The 13,687-nt window shown below is 39.5% G+C and overlaps 1 protein-coding gene across 2 annotated transcripts; it reads right to left on the bottom strand.

Moving 5' to 3' along the window:
* Positions 1–3,718: 3,718 nt before the first annotated feature.
* On the bottom strand, positions 3,719–6,452 carry apof (apolipoprotein F). Of its 2 annotated transcripts, none has more exons than XM_029431933.1 (2): positions 6,336–6,452; positions 3,719–5,785 (listed from the first exon to the last, which is right to left on the bottom strand). In XM_029431933.1, the coding sequence occupies exon 2, from the start codon at positions 5,747–5,749 to the stop codon at positions 4,451–4,453; it is 1,299 nt and encodes a 432-aa protein (XP_029287793.1). In that variant the 5' UTR covers positions 5,750–5,785; positions 6,336–6,452; the 3' UTR covers positions 3,719–4,450. The 2 variants fall into 2 exon arrangements, with proteins under 2 accessions (XP_029287793.1, XP_029287791.1); XM_029431931.1 differs by having other exon boundaries at positions 3,719–5,782; positions 6,336–6,408.
* Positions 6,453–13,687: the final 7,235 nt, after the last annotated feature.

The following is a 13,687-nucleotide window of genomic DNA, read 5'->3' as shown; positions in this document are numbered from 1 at the left end:
CCCAGGGCCAGGCGAGTGCCCAGAAATGGCTCAGAGACTGGGGTCTGGTGCAGCCCGACAGTACTAGGAGGTTGCCCCAGCGCGACTGGAGAAGGGGGTTGGCGCAGCTCGGCAAAAGGAAGTTGAGTGGAAGGATCGGCAGGGTTAGGCTGGCAAGGTGGAGTGTCCACAAAATCCTGAAGCCACTCAGGTAAAAGGCTCTTCAACTCTGGCTTCTTAGCAACCTCTTTTCGCATCCCCCAACAGGGGTTTCGCTTCCACTCACCAAACAATATAATTAAAGTGTACATTAAATCATAGGTCTCCTCGTCCATGACATCTGCTGAGTCCATGTTTCTGGTCAGATCGTACTGTCACGGTGGGGAAAAGGTGAGGACTCAAATGCAAGACGGCAAATGCAAAACGGCAGACGAGAAGATTAACAAAAAGAGGGCTTTATTTCAAAAAGCTTACAAAATAACAAAAATACAAAAGGTAAAAGTAAACTGAAAAGACAAACCAGGATGACACGGGGAGCACGAGGAAGCACGAGGAAGCACGAGGGAGCAAAACAATTTGTTTCAGAGCGAAAACAAGCAGAAGCAGCTTTCAGTTTCTCTGCTCAGCAGATCTGGAATAAACTTCCAGAACACCTGAGGTCTGGCCCAACACTGAGCTCTTTTAAATCGAGGCTTAAAACCTTTCCGTTTACGACTGCTTTTCCTGAGGTCATTTAAAGATGTTATATTATTACACTTCTGCACCTCTAACAGAATTTACTGCATTTCCAATGTTGATTTTTAACTATCTTTTCTGTCTTTTATGAATATAATACCCAGTCCTCTTTTCAGTCAGCACAAGAAGCGCACGGACGTTATGGTAAAAACTCAGTTTGATATTTTCCGTTTCAATTGTGTTGTATGTAAATGCTTATGTGAAGCACTTTGAATTGCCTTTGTGTCTGAAATGTGCTACATAAATAAACTTATACACACACACACACACACACACACACACACACACACACACACACACACACACACACACACTACCTACCTGTGTAGATGGCATAAGAACATTGGAAATTGGAACATTTCCCTCACAAAGACATTCCATAAATTGTTTACCTAAACATGGATAACCTCGATGGCTCCTCGAATCCTAGTCAACATATTCTAAGTAAGACATTCATAGCATCTCCCTGACAGTGCGAGTCTGAATACACTGGGCCCATCTTAACTCTTGTCTTGCAGCTGTACCTTATCATGTCCGGGGAGATAACCAGTTGTAGTTTGTCATGAGAACATCCTGACATGAGAAGGGCCGAGTAGTGGTTGGCATTTGACCTTAAGCCTACTTAAATATCCTCTAACATGAGAGGGATAGTCTAGGATAAAAATATGCATAGAGTCTTAAGGTTTGAATATATATCAATATATGTACAGTATATAGTAATAGATAGGAATTAGTCCAAAAATGACTTAACACTTACCTTACCTTACTTTACCAATTAACAACGGAAGTGATGGAATCCCATGTGAATTGAAAAATAGAGAGATGAATTGTCAATAGATTTGATAAACTTCATTGACACATTAAAATAATAACCCTGCCAGTGTACAGTATTTTTCCATCCAGCATGGTACAACCGGCCCTTTGTGGATATTACTAATGAAACAACAACAGCAGCATTTAGTTTACTCAGTCCTTCAGTTCCCACTCTTACCAATAGATGTCATACATCACCGTTACAGAAATGAATTTGAATTCAAATCAGCCATGTAGAAACTCGTCATCATATTGGGCTACAGCGTCATCATATTGGGCTACAGTTTCTGCAGATTTTAAATCTGCCTATTATAACACCGACCTCAAAATCCATTAATTAGCCATGAATTATATACAGTTTTTGAATTAGGTAATCCATATTCCCTTTTATTCATATGCAATTGTATTAAATGCATAGTTTGCGGCTTGGCTCAAGTGTGGTCGTCCAGTGGTCGGGGGTTCGATCCCCAGACCCTGCAGTCAGTATGTCAAAGTGTCCTTGGGCAAGATACTGAACCCCAAATTGCTCCTGATGGTATGGCCAACGCTGTGTGAATGGTTATCCCTACGGACGAGCTGATGTGCACCTTGTAAGGTAGCCTCTGACTTTGAGTGATAGCAAAGATTGGAAAAGCGCTATATAAATGCAGTCCATTTACACTTCATTCTTTATTTTGTGTTCGTCTGAAGGCAGTTGGAGGACATTGAATGTACCAAATATCATAATTCAACAAAGTGTAATTTGTTGAATGTAACTCCTTGTCAGGTTGTTAAAATATACACATTCTCAAAAGAATAAGTCCTAAATTGCAGCTCTGAATTCCCATTTGTTTAGTTGTTCAACACACCTGCCTTTGATACCATCAAAAACAAACATTGTCATATATGTGCTGTGGATTTATGGGAGACAGAGAGAGCTGTACAACTGGGGTTATCTTCCTTAGAGAAAAACAGACATGTTATAATATTATTAAATAGATTCTGAACTAGTGTAGCTCCTTTAATCAAATCAAATCTCTTTCCATTACCAGGAAGCAGGCGGTGTGTGTTCTGTGCTGGGCTTATCATATTAAACAACACCCAGCTTGTTCCTTATCTATTTTCACTACATTTAGAGAGCTAAGTGATGGGTTATACTCTGTATATGTTATAGGTAGCTGCTGACTTTGGATTTATTAAGCATGCAAGTGCAGATTTATCTGTTTGGTAAATATGTTTGGTAATATTTTCTTATCAGACATTGTGACTCATCATAGAAGTGATAATAGTAATAACATTACCAATAGCTCTGTTGTATTTAAGTGTTGTGCAAGTCATGACAGTACGCCTGCATGAACAATACCACAACCCTGAAACTGAAGCCGCTAGATAGAATTTTTTTATTATTTCATACTGTGACATGTCAAAATGCCTTCTGTGAAAAATGATTATTAGCACAGGTTTGATTAGGTTAAGTGAGATGGCAACAATTAGGGCATTACAATAAATCAAATGTACAGCCTGTGACATGTCAACATTTCTTCTGCCCATTCAGTCGCATAGCAAAATACATTAGCTTTATAATAATAGTCTAAAAGTGTAAACCACACTTATCCCTGTGGTTCACTTAGAATTATTTTTCACTTTGTAGCAGACCAAATGTGTATAGTTACACATGACCACAAGCTATTATCCTAAGAGCTCTGCGTTGTTTTGCATCATAAGGAAATAATGTGTGTTTGGAAAGGAGGTTGAGGACTGCAGGGGTGAAGAGGCAGGCATTGTTTTTTATTTCATTCATGTCTGTATGGGGCGGTTTTACTTTCTTCTTAGAGTACATTGTGTAAAATCAGCTGCAGGCATGTGGGACCTTTAATATGCTTTTAAAAGTCAGTTACTCTTCACATTACCCTGCAACCTCAAACCTATTAGCCTCAACCAAACAGTGTAGTAAAGATTATTAAACTCTCAATCATATTTTTTGAGTGTAGTGCATGGTGCTAGAACTTCAAACTTATATAGGCTATAAAAGACCTGAAAAGTTTGCACACCATGATTTATATAATATAGAACATATAGTTCTATGTGGACGTGCACATCAAATAATATTTTCTTGTGTAGACTTTTCAATTGCCCACTGTTTTCATTTACCACAAAACCATCTTACTTTAAGTGTGTGATTACAATTTAACTACCACACTGACAGTCACTGTAGGATTGAATATACAGTTTATTTACCTTTAAAGAAAGAAAAAAAAGCATATAAAACAACAACATTTAGTTCTCAGCTGTCCCTGCAATTAACTCCAGAGGTGGGAATGTGACTGACCTGAAACAAATGTTTTCACAGATGGGAAGAAAACAAGAGTGAACAGAAAAAAAGACATTGGATGGAAAGCAAAATTAAAGTCTTGAGGGATTGAAGGTTTTATTTCCTGAGACCAGTTCTTCAAACGCTGCTGCTTAATATGAAACATTTCATCCATTATCCAATAGAGGACGTTTCTACAAGCAAAGCTTACTTTAGGACCTAACTATATATATTATTGAGATTACTTACAATGAATGTGTAATGTAATGTGACTTTTTACTGCAACTTAATTTTCATTACATTTTATGTTAGTGTAAAGAAAAACCAATTCACATAATTTACAGACTAATTGAAAAACCACTGACATCATCTTCAATAAAGAATAATAATTGAGTCAAACTGTGTAAAATGAAGTTTGTGTGTGGAGTCACACAAACAAAAAAAAGCATTCCCCCTTTACAAAATGTGATTATGATAATCCAAAAAATGTGTAACCAATATGTTACTCTTCAAACATGTCAGATAACAAACATTGATCCTGTATCATAGTACATAAAATAGTACAAATGTACAAACTGATTATAACTATATGTATTGCTTAAGCTTCGCAGGCTGACCTATTGATCCTTCAGTCTACTGGACGGTGATGACACCCTCCTCCCAGCTGAACTGGTTCACCAGCACATCATCCTCCTGCTTCATGGAGTTGAGCAGATACCTGATGCCAGCTTTCACACCGGTCTTCACCCCTGCACCCAGGGCATAGCCTGCCACCCCGGCAGTCCCCCCAGTGGCGACCATGAGAGCATCCGTGCCAAGGTCAACCGCGCTGAGGATGGCTCTCTCCTTGGCTGTTTCAGAGCAGTTGACTGAGGCATAATACACAGCTGTACCGAGGTTGTAGAGGGTGCTGACTGCAGGGATCCACTCCACCACGTTGTACACACGCTGCTCGCTTTCGTTGATGCAGCTCGTCTGGGGGCTTCGTTTTATCCGTCGACCTGCAGCAGCTGAGGTCGAAACATCCTCATCTGCGCTGCACTGACGGATCCAACATTCAGACAATGTGGATTCAGAGGGCAGGACGCAACTTCCTTTCTTCAGCACTGCCTGGTACTTCCCAGGTTGGAGTCCACTGCTGGTCACACCAGCACAAAGGACTCCCAGTCTCTCGCAGGAGCTCACAGCCTCCTCTAGATCACCTGTGGCTCCTTCGACTGCTTCTCCTGCCAGCGAGGTTCCTCTCACCCTGGTCCAACCCTCACAATGCCCCTCCTGCTTGGAGGAACCTTCTCCTACCATGGCCAGCTGCTGGATGTTAAACATCACAGCCTCTATGTGGCGCCCTGCTTCATCCCTCCCTGATGCAGGTGCAGGTGTGGACTTCCTCAACCGCTGCTCTATCAGACCCTCCACCTCCATCAGGAGCTCCTCCGTGTCCGCCACTCCCAGCAGGTCATACAGCTTGAGCACCAGTGTGTGTGCCTCCCGTGGGCAGCCTGCCACCACCAACACGGGCACTAAAGAGAGACCCAGGAGCTCCAGGGGGAACATGGAGGTTGACGGGTCGTCCACGATGCTGGCAGACAGCAGTTCCTCACAGCTGACATTCTCCTGAATGTGGAGATGAGCTTGAATCTGCCCCTGAAGCTTTGCCCTGAGGACTGATGTTATATTTTTGGCAGAACGAACTCTCTCCTCTTTTTGTGGAACTGCTGACACAGGATCAGGTTTTTCTGCAGATGGGCTACTGAGCTGGAGTTGAGATCCCAGGGGAGACGACTTTTTGGCAGTCTCCTCTCCCGCTTCATTGTAGTCAGCTCCTGGAAGCGTTGTGTTTCTCAGTGCCAGCGGAGGTGGGACCCTGCACAGAGCCGGTTGATTCAGCAGGAGCTGGATCACAAACATCCACTTCAACTTTGAGGACATCATTCCAGTCTTGTTAGAGCTTTATTTCCCCCAAAGCTACTACATTAAAACCCAAGAGAAAAGAAGAAGAAGAAAACTGTTAATCCTGCAGCCGAGTGTGTTTGTCTTCCAATCTCATGCAGAGATTACTTGGGTTTTTGCTAGAGACAGTTTTGTGGCTGCACCTGTTTCACAGCAGACACTAAGAAAATATAAATTACTCCTATTCTGTAATGTTTCTAGTGTCCCAATTTGTCATTTTATGTCTATATCATATAATTTAAGAATTGAATCCAGTCTGCCTGTAAATAAACCCAATGTGGAGTAAGATTATTAACTTTAGTTTGTCCCTCTATGATTTAAGTTATGAATGAAAGATTCTCACATTAGAGGACAGCAGCAGTGACATATGAAGCAGAAAAACATTGTTCCACATTACAAACAAACTTGATTCAAAATGTTTCAAAATGTTTTTAGAAATGCTGTAGCCTCCACACTGAGCTTTTCTGTACAAGCTACAACTAAAAATAGAAATCTTTGTTCCCACAACTTCATAATTTCATTGCATCTTTTGATCCCGTGGCAGCTACTGTATGTGTCCAGCACTTACCGTAATAACGATCAGATGTGGACTCCAGAGTGTAGCAGTGCGACCAAGATGGCTTCAGCGTGTAGGATGCTTTCTGTTTTCCCTTTTTTCTCCCTCAAAACATGCATAGCAATCTTCTTTCTCTTTGCCTCCAATGAGAATCTCCTTCTTTACACATGACATCCCACAGCCCTCCCTCTGTCTCAGCTGTCTTTCAGCTCCCTCTTCTCTTTGGCCTCATTGCTCAACAGGGAGATTGAGGCTTGAATATTGATTCACGTGGGGAAAGTCCATGTGTTCTTAGGCAGTTTTGTTTGTCTGCCCTGCTATCCTCTCATCCCTCTCCCGTCTCTTCGCTCTCTCTCAGTCAGAAGGTTTTGTTTTTGACCCAAATTCTTGAAAGAAACTTCCCCTCATGCCGTGAGCAAATTTATCTCTTACACAGTCAAGACAAGTGAGGAAAACAGGGGGCTATCTGAGGTAAAGACTGAAAACTATTCCAAAAAAAGGATTTGAAATATAAACACAACTCCACTTACTAACGTAATGCTTATATTGTATATTGTACATTGTACATATTTTGTACCTACTGTCTATACTTTGTATATATTGTTAATCTTTTATATTTTTGACGATTAGCACCAACTAACCACAGCACATTCCTTGTAGGTGAAAACCTGCATGGCAATATGATTCTGATTCTGATTCACAGTGGATGTATTTTTGTTACTGCAGACCTTATCACTGTGCATGTATTTTTTAATCTCATCACATCTTTCCTGTACTAACTTCCTTTAGAAAAGGGCTTCCTTTATTTTCTAAAGCCCCATTCACCCACACTATAACTGCCCATCTCTTTGGCAATTGGTGCACCCAGAATAGCATGACTTTGCCTTGGAGCAGGTTCTTACTGTCATGTGAAAAAACTGTAACTGGAGAAAAAAAGGCACGTTTTCATGAGATAAGAAAAATAGCGTTTTCAGATAATCCAATTGCAAAACATAGGACAATTTTGGGAACACTTAGTCGTCCAGTTTATTAAACCCTGGTGTATTCTGGTGTAATAATTACACCAGTGATGTATTCACGACATGATAACTTGAGTGTCTTAGTGTTTAAACAATACTTACAAAAAACACTCTTTTTATTTAGATGCAAAGAATTTCACCATGTTCCCTCCCCACAACTAATCCCTTCCTCTCTTTCTTTTGCTTTTTAAAACACACGCACACACACACAAGCATGCATCCCTCTCTCTCTCTCTCTCTCTCTCATCTCTCTCTCTCTCTCTCTCTCGCTCTCTCTCTCTCGTCTCTCTCTCTCTCTCTCTCTCTCTCTCTCTCGCTCTCTCTCTCCTCTCTCTCTCTCTCTCTCTCTCTCTCTCGCTCTCTCTCTCGCTCTCTCTCTCTCTCTCCTCTCTCTCTCTCTCTCTCGCTCTCTCTCTCTCTCTCTCTCTCTCTCTCGCTCTCTCTCTCCTCTCTCTCTCTCTCTCTCTCGCTCTCTCTCGCTCTCTCTCTCCTCTCTCTCTCTCGCTCTCCCGTCTCTCAATATAATGTCTTTATTCTGTGAGAGCACTCCATAGCTTTTTTCCTACTCCTTTCGAAAAAGAAAGACTTAATCAAGAACAAATGGTCCTCAGTAGCCAAAAACAAGGATAGTGACACAAAAGAACCCATATTAGGGCTTTTGGGTCTTAAGCCCTGGATGTTTTCTTAAAAGAAATCCTCTGATCCTCCGACTGGACCAGCAAATAAATGAAGCAGAATTTCTATTTCTGGTAAAATATTGCCATCTGCCCTGACATCGTCTTCAGACAGAAGATCAATTCAATACAAAATATGATGTCGGCTATACATGATGATTTTTCTTTTCCTGGGCAACTTTCACGTTGATCCAAAATGATGTGCTTGCCCCCGGACCCCCCGGGTTTGGGCTAAACCCCGGATGTTTATATAGTCTGGCTTGACAATAACTGTATATGGTGATTAAAAGAAAACAAGTTCTGTTTCACTCTTTTTTTAATCATTGCTTATAAAACAAATTCCCATACTGTTTTTGAAGAGTTTTGAAGATCCTGCACAAAAGCTATAAGAAGAATATATCTGACAACATATGCTTCTTATGTGCTTGTTGACTCAGTTACCACGTGTGTTGCTTCTTCTCAGTATGAGGAGCTACTTAACAATCAGATACAGAAAAATAAATAAATATGAGATCATTTCAGAAACCTTTCTAATAAAATCTTTCTTGCAGATGGGCAGAGCCACTGAATGTCCACATTTAGTTGATAACCTAAATGTGTTCACTTCTGTCTTCTGCTTCTTCTTTTTTACATTTTCCTCTTTTCCTTTTCTCAGTTCATCCAAAATGAGAAATGAAGGAAAGAAAATGTATTGCTATCACTGACTCTTCTTCCTGTATTGGTTTTGTCGAGGGCGAGAAACTGCTCCACTGTCCCCTGCTTGAGACAAAGATTGTGCTCAAAGTTAAAATCATGAACATCATTAGTCTGAAGCGAAAGTGACATAATGTCTACTGCTTGTAAATTAAATGTAGAGTTGTTAGCTGGAATTGTGCTCTAACCTGTTTCATGAGGGAGTCTAGATCTAAGGTTTCACCAAGTTAACAATGTGAAAAGTCTGACACTTGTCGGGTGTGTGATGATGGTTTACAGTTATTTCTGTGGGGAACGGAGTAGAATTAACACTAGGAGGGAGTATTGACCTTAGTTCATTTGACGTGAGTTTCATGATCACACCATTAATCACAGTACAATTATCAAGTCTTAGTCTGTAGTCAAAGTTCACTCCTGACAGGATTTCAAGTTTAAATGAATAGATAGACATTTGTACTGTGTTTTATCTTGCTCTTAAAACATTTACTGGAAAGTCAATATTCTTCAATAAAACTATAGAGATGTATAAAAAAGCATCTGACCCAGCAGGTGAAACTACATCGGTATTATCAGTCAGTAAGTACACATCGTGTAAAATGTGAAATATTTGTATAGCATTCGTATAGGAATGTCGCTCGCTTTTTGATCTACATGTTTTATGACGAAAGGCGGTTTCCACCGTAGTTAAAATGGATAAGAAAGCTACACATTTGTTTTGTTACACAGGTATTGTGTTGGTTCTACAGAAATGATTTTTTGGGGGTAAAATAATCAGCCTAAAAAGACACAAAATTAAAGCATTACAACCTTTCTGTCTGTTTTACAGTTTTCCATCCAGCCTGAAAACTTTAAACCCTTGTCTCTCAACGGCACTGCTTCTGTAGTTACTGCCCTCTGCCTTTGAAGCCAGGGTATTGGTGAAAGTAACCTATTCCACCTTCAACCAAAATGTAAAACCAACATGCTGGACTATTTCTAAAGTACTATGCTACTTTCATAAAAGTATACTTGTACTTGTCTGAGTATAGACTTGGTTACTCAGAGGGATTCATACTGTCGGTATAAGTTAAGTTAGTATAAGTACACATTGTGGTTTTGTGGGACAGAATGATTTTTGCTGTTCAAATATGACTTCATAAATTCCAGTGGGTGTGATCTTTTTGAGTGTGTGGAAGAAAAAGGGTCAGCCAGAAGGCTTCCGCTTGTCCTTTCTTTGATTCCGAGAGCGTGGGAGTTATTTGGCTCTCTGATCTTACACACCAGTCATTGATGGTGTAGACAGATCAGCAATATCCGCTTGCAGGGCGTACATTGTTTCCTACACACACACACACACTGTAGTTTTTGTTTGCAGTTATAATAAGCAAATTTAACTGTTAAATCAGTAAGAATGGGGTGTGTGACATAATTAATCATTAATATGTCCCTTATGTAATATATAAGAAAGAGAAAAAGAGATTAGAAGAAGAGATTTTTTAAAACTATAATTGCATCCAAATGTTGACACTTATAAGATTAATGAGAAAGATGGTACCAACTGTGTGTGTGTGTGTGTGTGTGTGTGTGTGTGTGTGTGTGTGTGTGTGTGTGTGTGTGTGTGTGTGTGTGTGTGTGTGTGTGTGTGTGTGGGTGGGTGGTTTGGGGATTTGGGTGGCGGGTGGAGCTCTAATTTGATTACAAATTAGCTCCAGGACTATAATAATTGAAACAGAGAGGCTATTGAGCAGAACGACGTATTTTGAGTCGGCATAGAGCTCCTTTGATTCCAAGGATCCCTGCTGTTAGGTCAGATCAAGTATTTTCAACACAGGTGAGACTTTCATGTTGTTTTTAATATTTTTGCAATATGTTATTATGCTTTTATTTTATTTTTGTCATATAATACTTGCATGATTTATTGAATGAATGAGAAAATTGATTGGTTGACAGGTTTCGTTTCTAATCGTCACTACGAAACACCAACGTGCTGCATCTATGTTGGGACATTTATATGGCTATATGACGTTTTCTTAATTGTAGTTTGTAAATGTGTTCGAAGTATCATGTTGAAAAAAACCCCTGTGTAATTTGGTACTAATATCCAGAGACTCTTAGGTAAGTTTTAATTATACAGGCTGTTGATTTCATAAAGGAATTTCGTTGAAGAAACGGCTCCGGTTAAACCCATTAACTCCATCATTCAATTGTTTAATATGTTTTGAATTGTATCCATGTTGTCAGACAAATTGCACATGTGTGCATGTTTAGCTTACCTGCAGTGTGAATGTGCTAAAAACAAATGTAGTTTAGTCATTTTATTGGAATAACTAATAGGAAGTTGACCAATTTAACAATTCTTCTATTTTAAATTGCCTAATAAGTGCAGAATCACTCAAGGAACACACCCTGAAGAAGGCCTGGGTTGTTGACTCAGCTCTATTTTAACATGTATAAAAAGTGTCTATGTTTTTTAAATTTGACTATGAAATAGCCTTTTAAAAAAGTACAGAAGAGTGCCTTGGACCTTCTATTTAAAAAAATAAAAACTTCCTAGGAAATTGGTAACGCGTTATAATAAGGGTACAAAACACATGCTAAACTAATGCATAAATAACGCATCATAATTCATTAATGCATGAATGAAAGCAGGATGTATCATCAGTTCTTCTTGCTCCCTATTAAAAAATGAAGTCACTTTGAGTTTATGTGATATGTTCACACTTAATACATCATGAATTAATGATTGTTAATTCACACTAACTTCATTCATTAATTTGTTATGCCATCAAATTAACTGAAAGCCAGTTCCACAGAAACGGCAACAGTCCCTGTTCTCAGGGAAATATGAAGCTGTTTGAACCAAGCTGGTAATCCGATGCAAACATCTACATGATGCATTAGTTATGCATTATTTAAACATGTGTAATGTACCTTTATTATAAAGTGTTACCAGAACGGACCCATAACTGTGTTATAGTTTAAGATTACTTAATATGACTGTTGCAACCAACAAGAAATGTTTTAAAGTAGATTGTTGGAGATACCTGAAACCCTGTAGTGTTGGACCTGATTGAGAACATAGCCTACAGATACATTTTATATTGTGTGCCAATGTTTCCTCTATAAGATACACAATTACTTTAAAGAGGAATGATTATAAAACGCTCAAAGTATAGCTGAGTATGTGAGTATTTGTGTTACGGGGTACAAAAAGTACATATAATCAAAAAGAGCCATAGAATAAAATAGATGCATTGCTCCTCAGTCAACAGCACATTTGTTTGCATGTTTGCATGGAAATGTTTTGAATGTGCAGAAAGGTAGCTGAAACACACGAGCTGTTAAAGTCCAGAGGTGTATAAATAAATTAAAATGAATCATTGTATCATTGAGGGTAAAAGGAGCCACATGCACATTTAAAGAAGTTACTTCCCCAAAAGAGGATGGAAGAGTGCGCTGACTCAGCAGGGAGCCTTACTGCATTATACGTTATACATATTGATCGGTCGCCTGGTTATTGATAATTCCTTTACATAAATAGAGACATTTCCACCATAAATTATGGCACAAATGATTGTAGAAAAATTCCTCAGAATGCAGGAAATGAAGTGTTTTACGCTCCAATTTTCCTGGGGGATGAACCTCCAGACCTCCTGCAATATGTGCCACCCCAACGCAGATTATGTGACACTTACAGTGAAAGATAAACACCTAGGCACTAGTTTCTGGTATGAAAATGTCACAATTTTCATTACAATATCTGAATTGGGACTATGGGGAAAACCTTTGCTGTGGCAATGTTTAGTTGAAATTGGTCACAAATAGAAGACAGATACCAGATACCGATATAAGAGTTGTAGGGAAAACATCTCAGCCTGGTTATGTGCAGGCTGTCTGCTTTGATTTACATTTCAGTGATGAAGAAAACCCCAAACTGCTGCTGCTCTCTCACTTCAATGGTCGCTTTAGTCGTCCTGGTCTTATTTCCTGTGAGGTCTGAATGTAAGGTGGACACCTACAAATCACTGATGGAGGTAAGACTACATACTTTTACATGATATGTACAAAGTCAAGTGAGTTACGGCCTGATCCTGCAGATCACTGTAGCAGATCTTCTAAACCTTTTTTATATTGGGAAGTTAAAAAAAACGATTTCCAACAGGATAACAAATGAGGTTTTGTCTTTCAGGCTAAGCCCGAGTGCTGCGTCAGACACGATGCAGAGATAAAGAGATTTAACGACGTGGACTATCAGAGCTTTGTGGGTCTAATGGGAAGGAGAAGTGCTGCTCAACCAAACAGTGAGTTAATTTAGCAGGAAACACTCCTTCCTACAGTACCGTCTCGCTCACTCACTCATCCAGTATTTGTCTGTACTGACCTCACCCATAGCTTCATGGCATTGTATTACATGTTCTGTTCATCTTACGCAGGACACATGGAGCACCTTCTTGCTGATCTGTTGGGGCGGAGAACAGGTGACGGACTTCAGCACCAAGTCATACAATATCTATTCACTTATTTCATAGTATTTTACAGTGTAATCTGCAACTATTTTGTAGGATAAATATATGGATATTTGTGCATTGTGTTACAAAACCTCATACGCCACTTGAAGCGTGAGTTTCCCCTTCATATATTTAGGCAATAATGTGTGTAGCCCGACCAATACTTGACTATTCGAGGCAGATATCGGGAGATATGAGAGTTGAAAGAAAGAAAAAGGATAATAACATATGCTGATATTTACGTTTCTCCATAAACACGTAACATAAACAAAGGTTTTTATTAAACATCCCTAAATGTATAGTTATTGTGGGTCCCCGGGTTCGACCGGAGGGCCTGGTTCTTAGCTACAAGCAGCTAAGATGTGAACTAAGTAGTTAAGAAGTAGCCTATATCAGGTTGCATGCTGCTCATAACACTCAGGTAACTTCACTTCAAGAAATGTATAGATCTTGTAGAACTGGTTATGTTGATTATATAGTCGTTAAAATAT

Source organism: Cottoperca gobio, chromosome 5, assembly GCF_900634415.1.
Source record: "Cottoperca gobio chromosome 5, fCotGob3.1, whole genome shotgun sequence".
Classification (NCBI taxonomy): Eukaryota; Metazoa; Chordata; class Actinopteri; order Perciformes; family Bovichtidae; genus Cottoperca; species Cottoperca gobio.
This window is presented reverse-complemented; position numbering and strand designations above follow the sequence as displayed.

Excerpts from the sequence above, each read along its gene's own strand:
- apof (XM_029431933.1), bottom strand. The coding sequence starts at position 5,749 with ATGATGTCCTCAAAGTTGAAGTGGATGTTTGTGATCCAGCTCCTGCTG.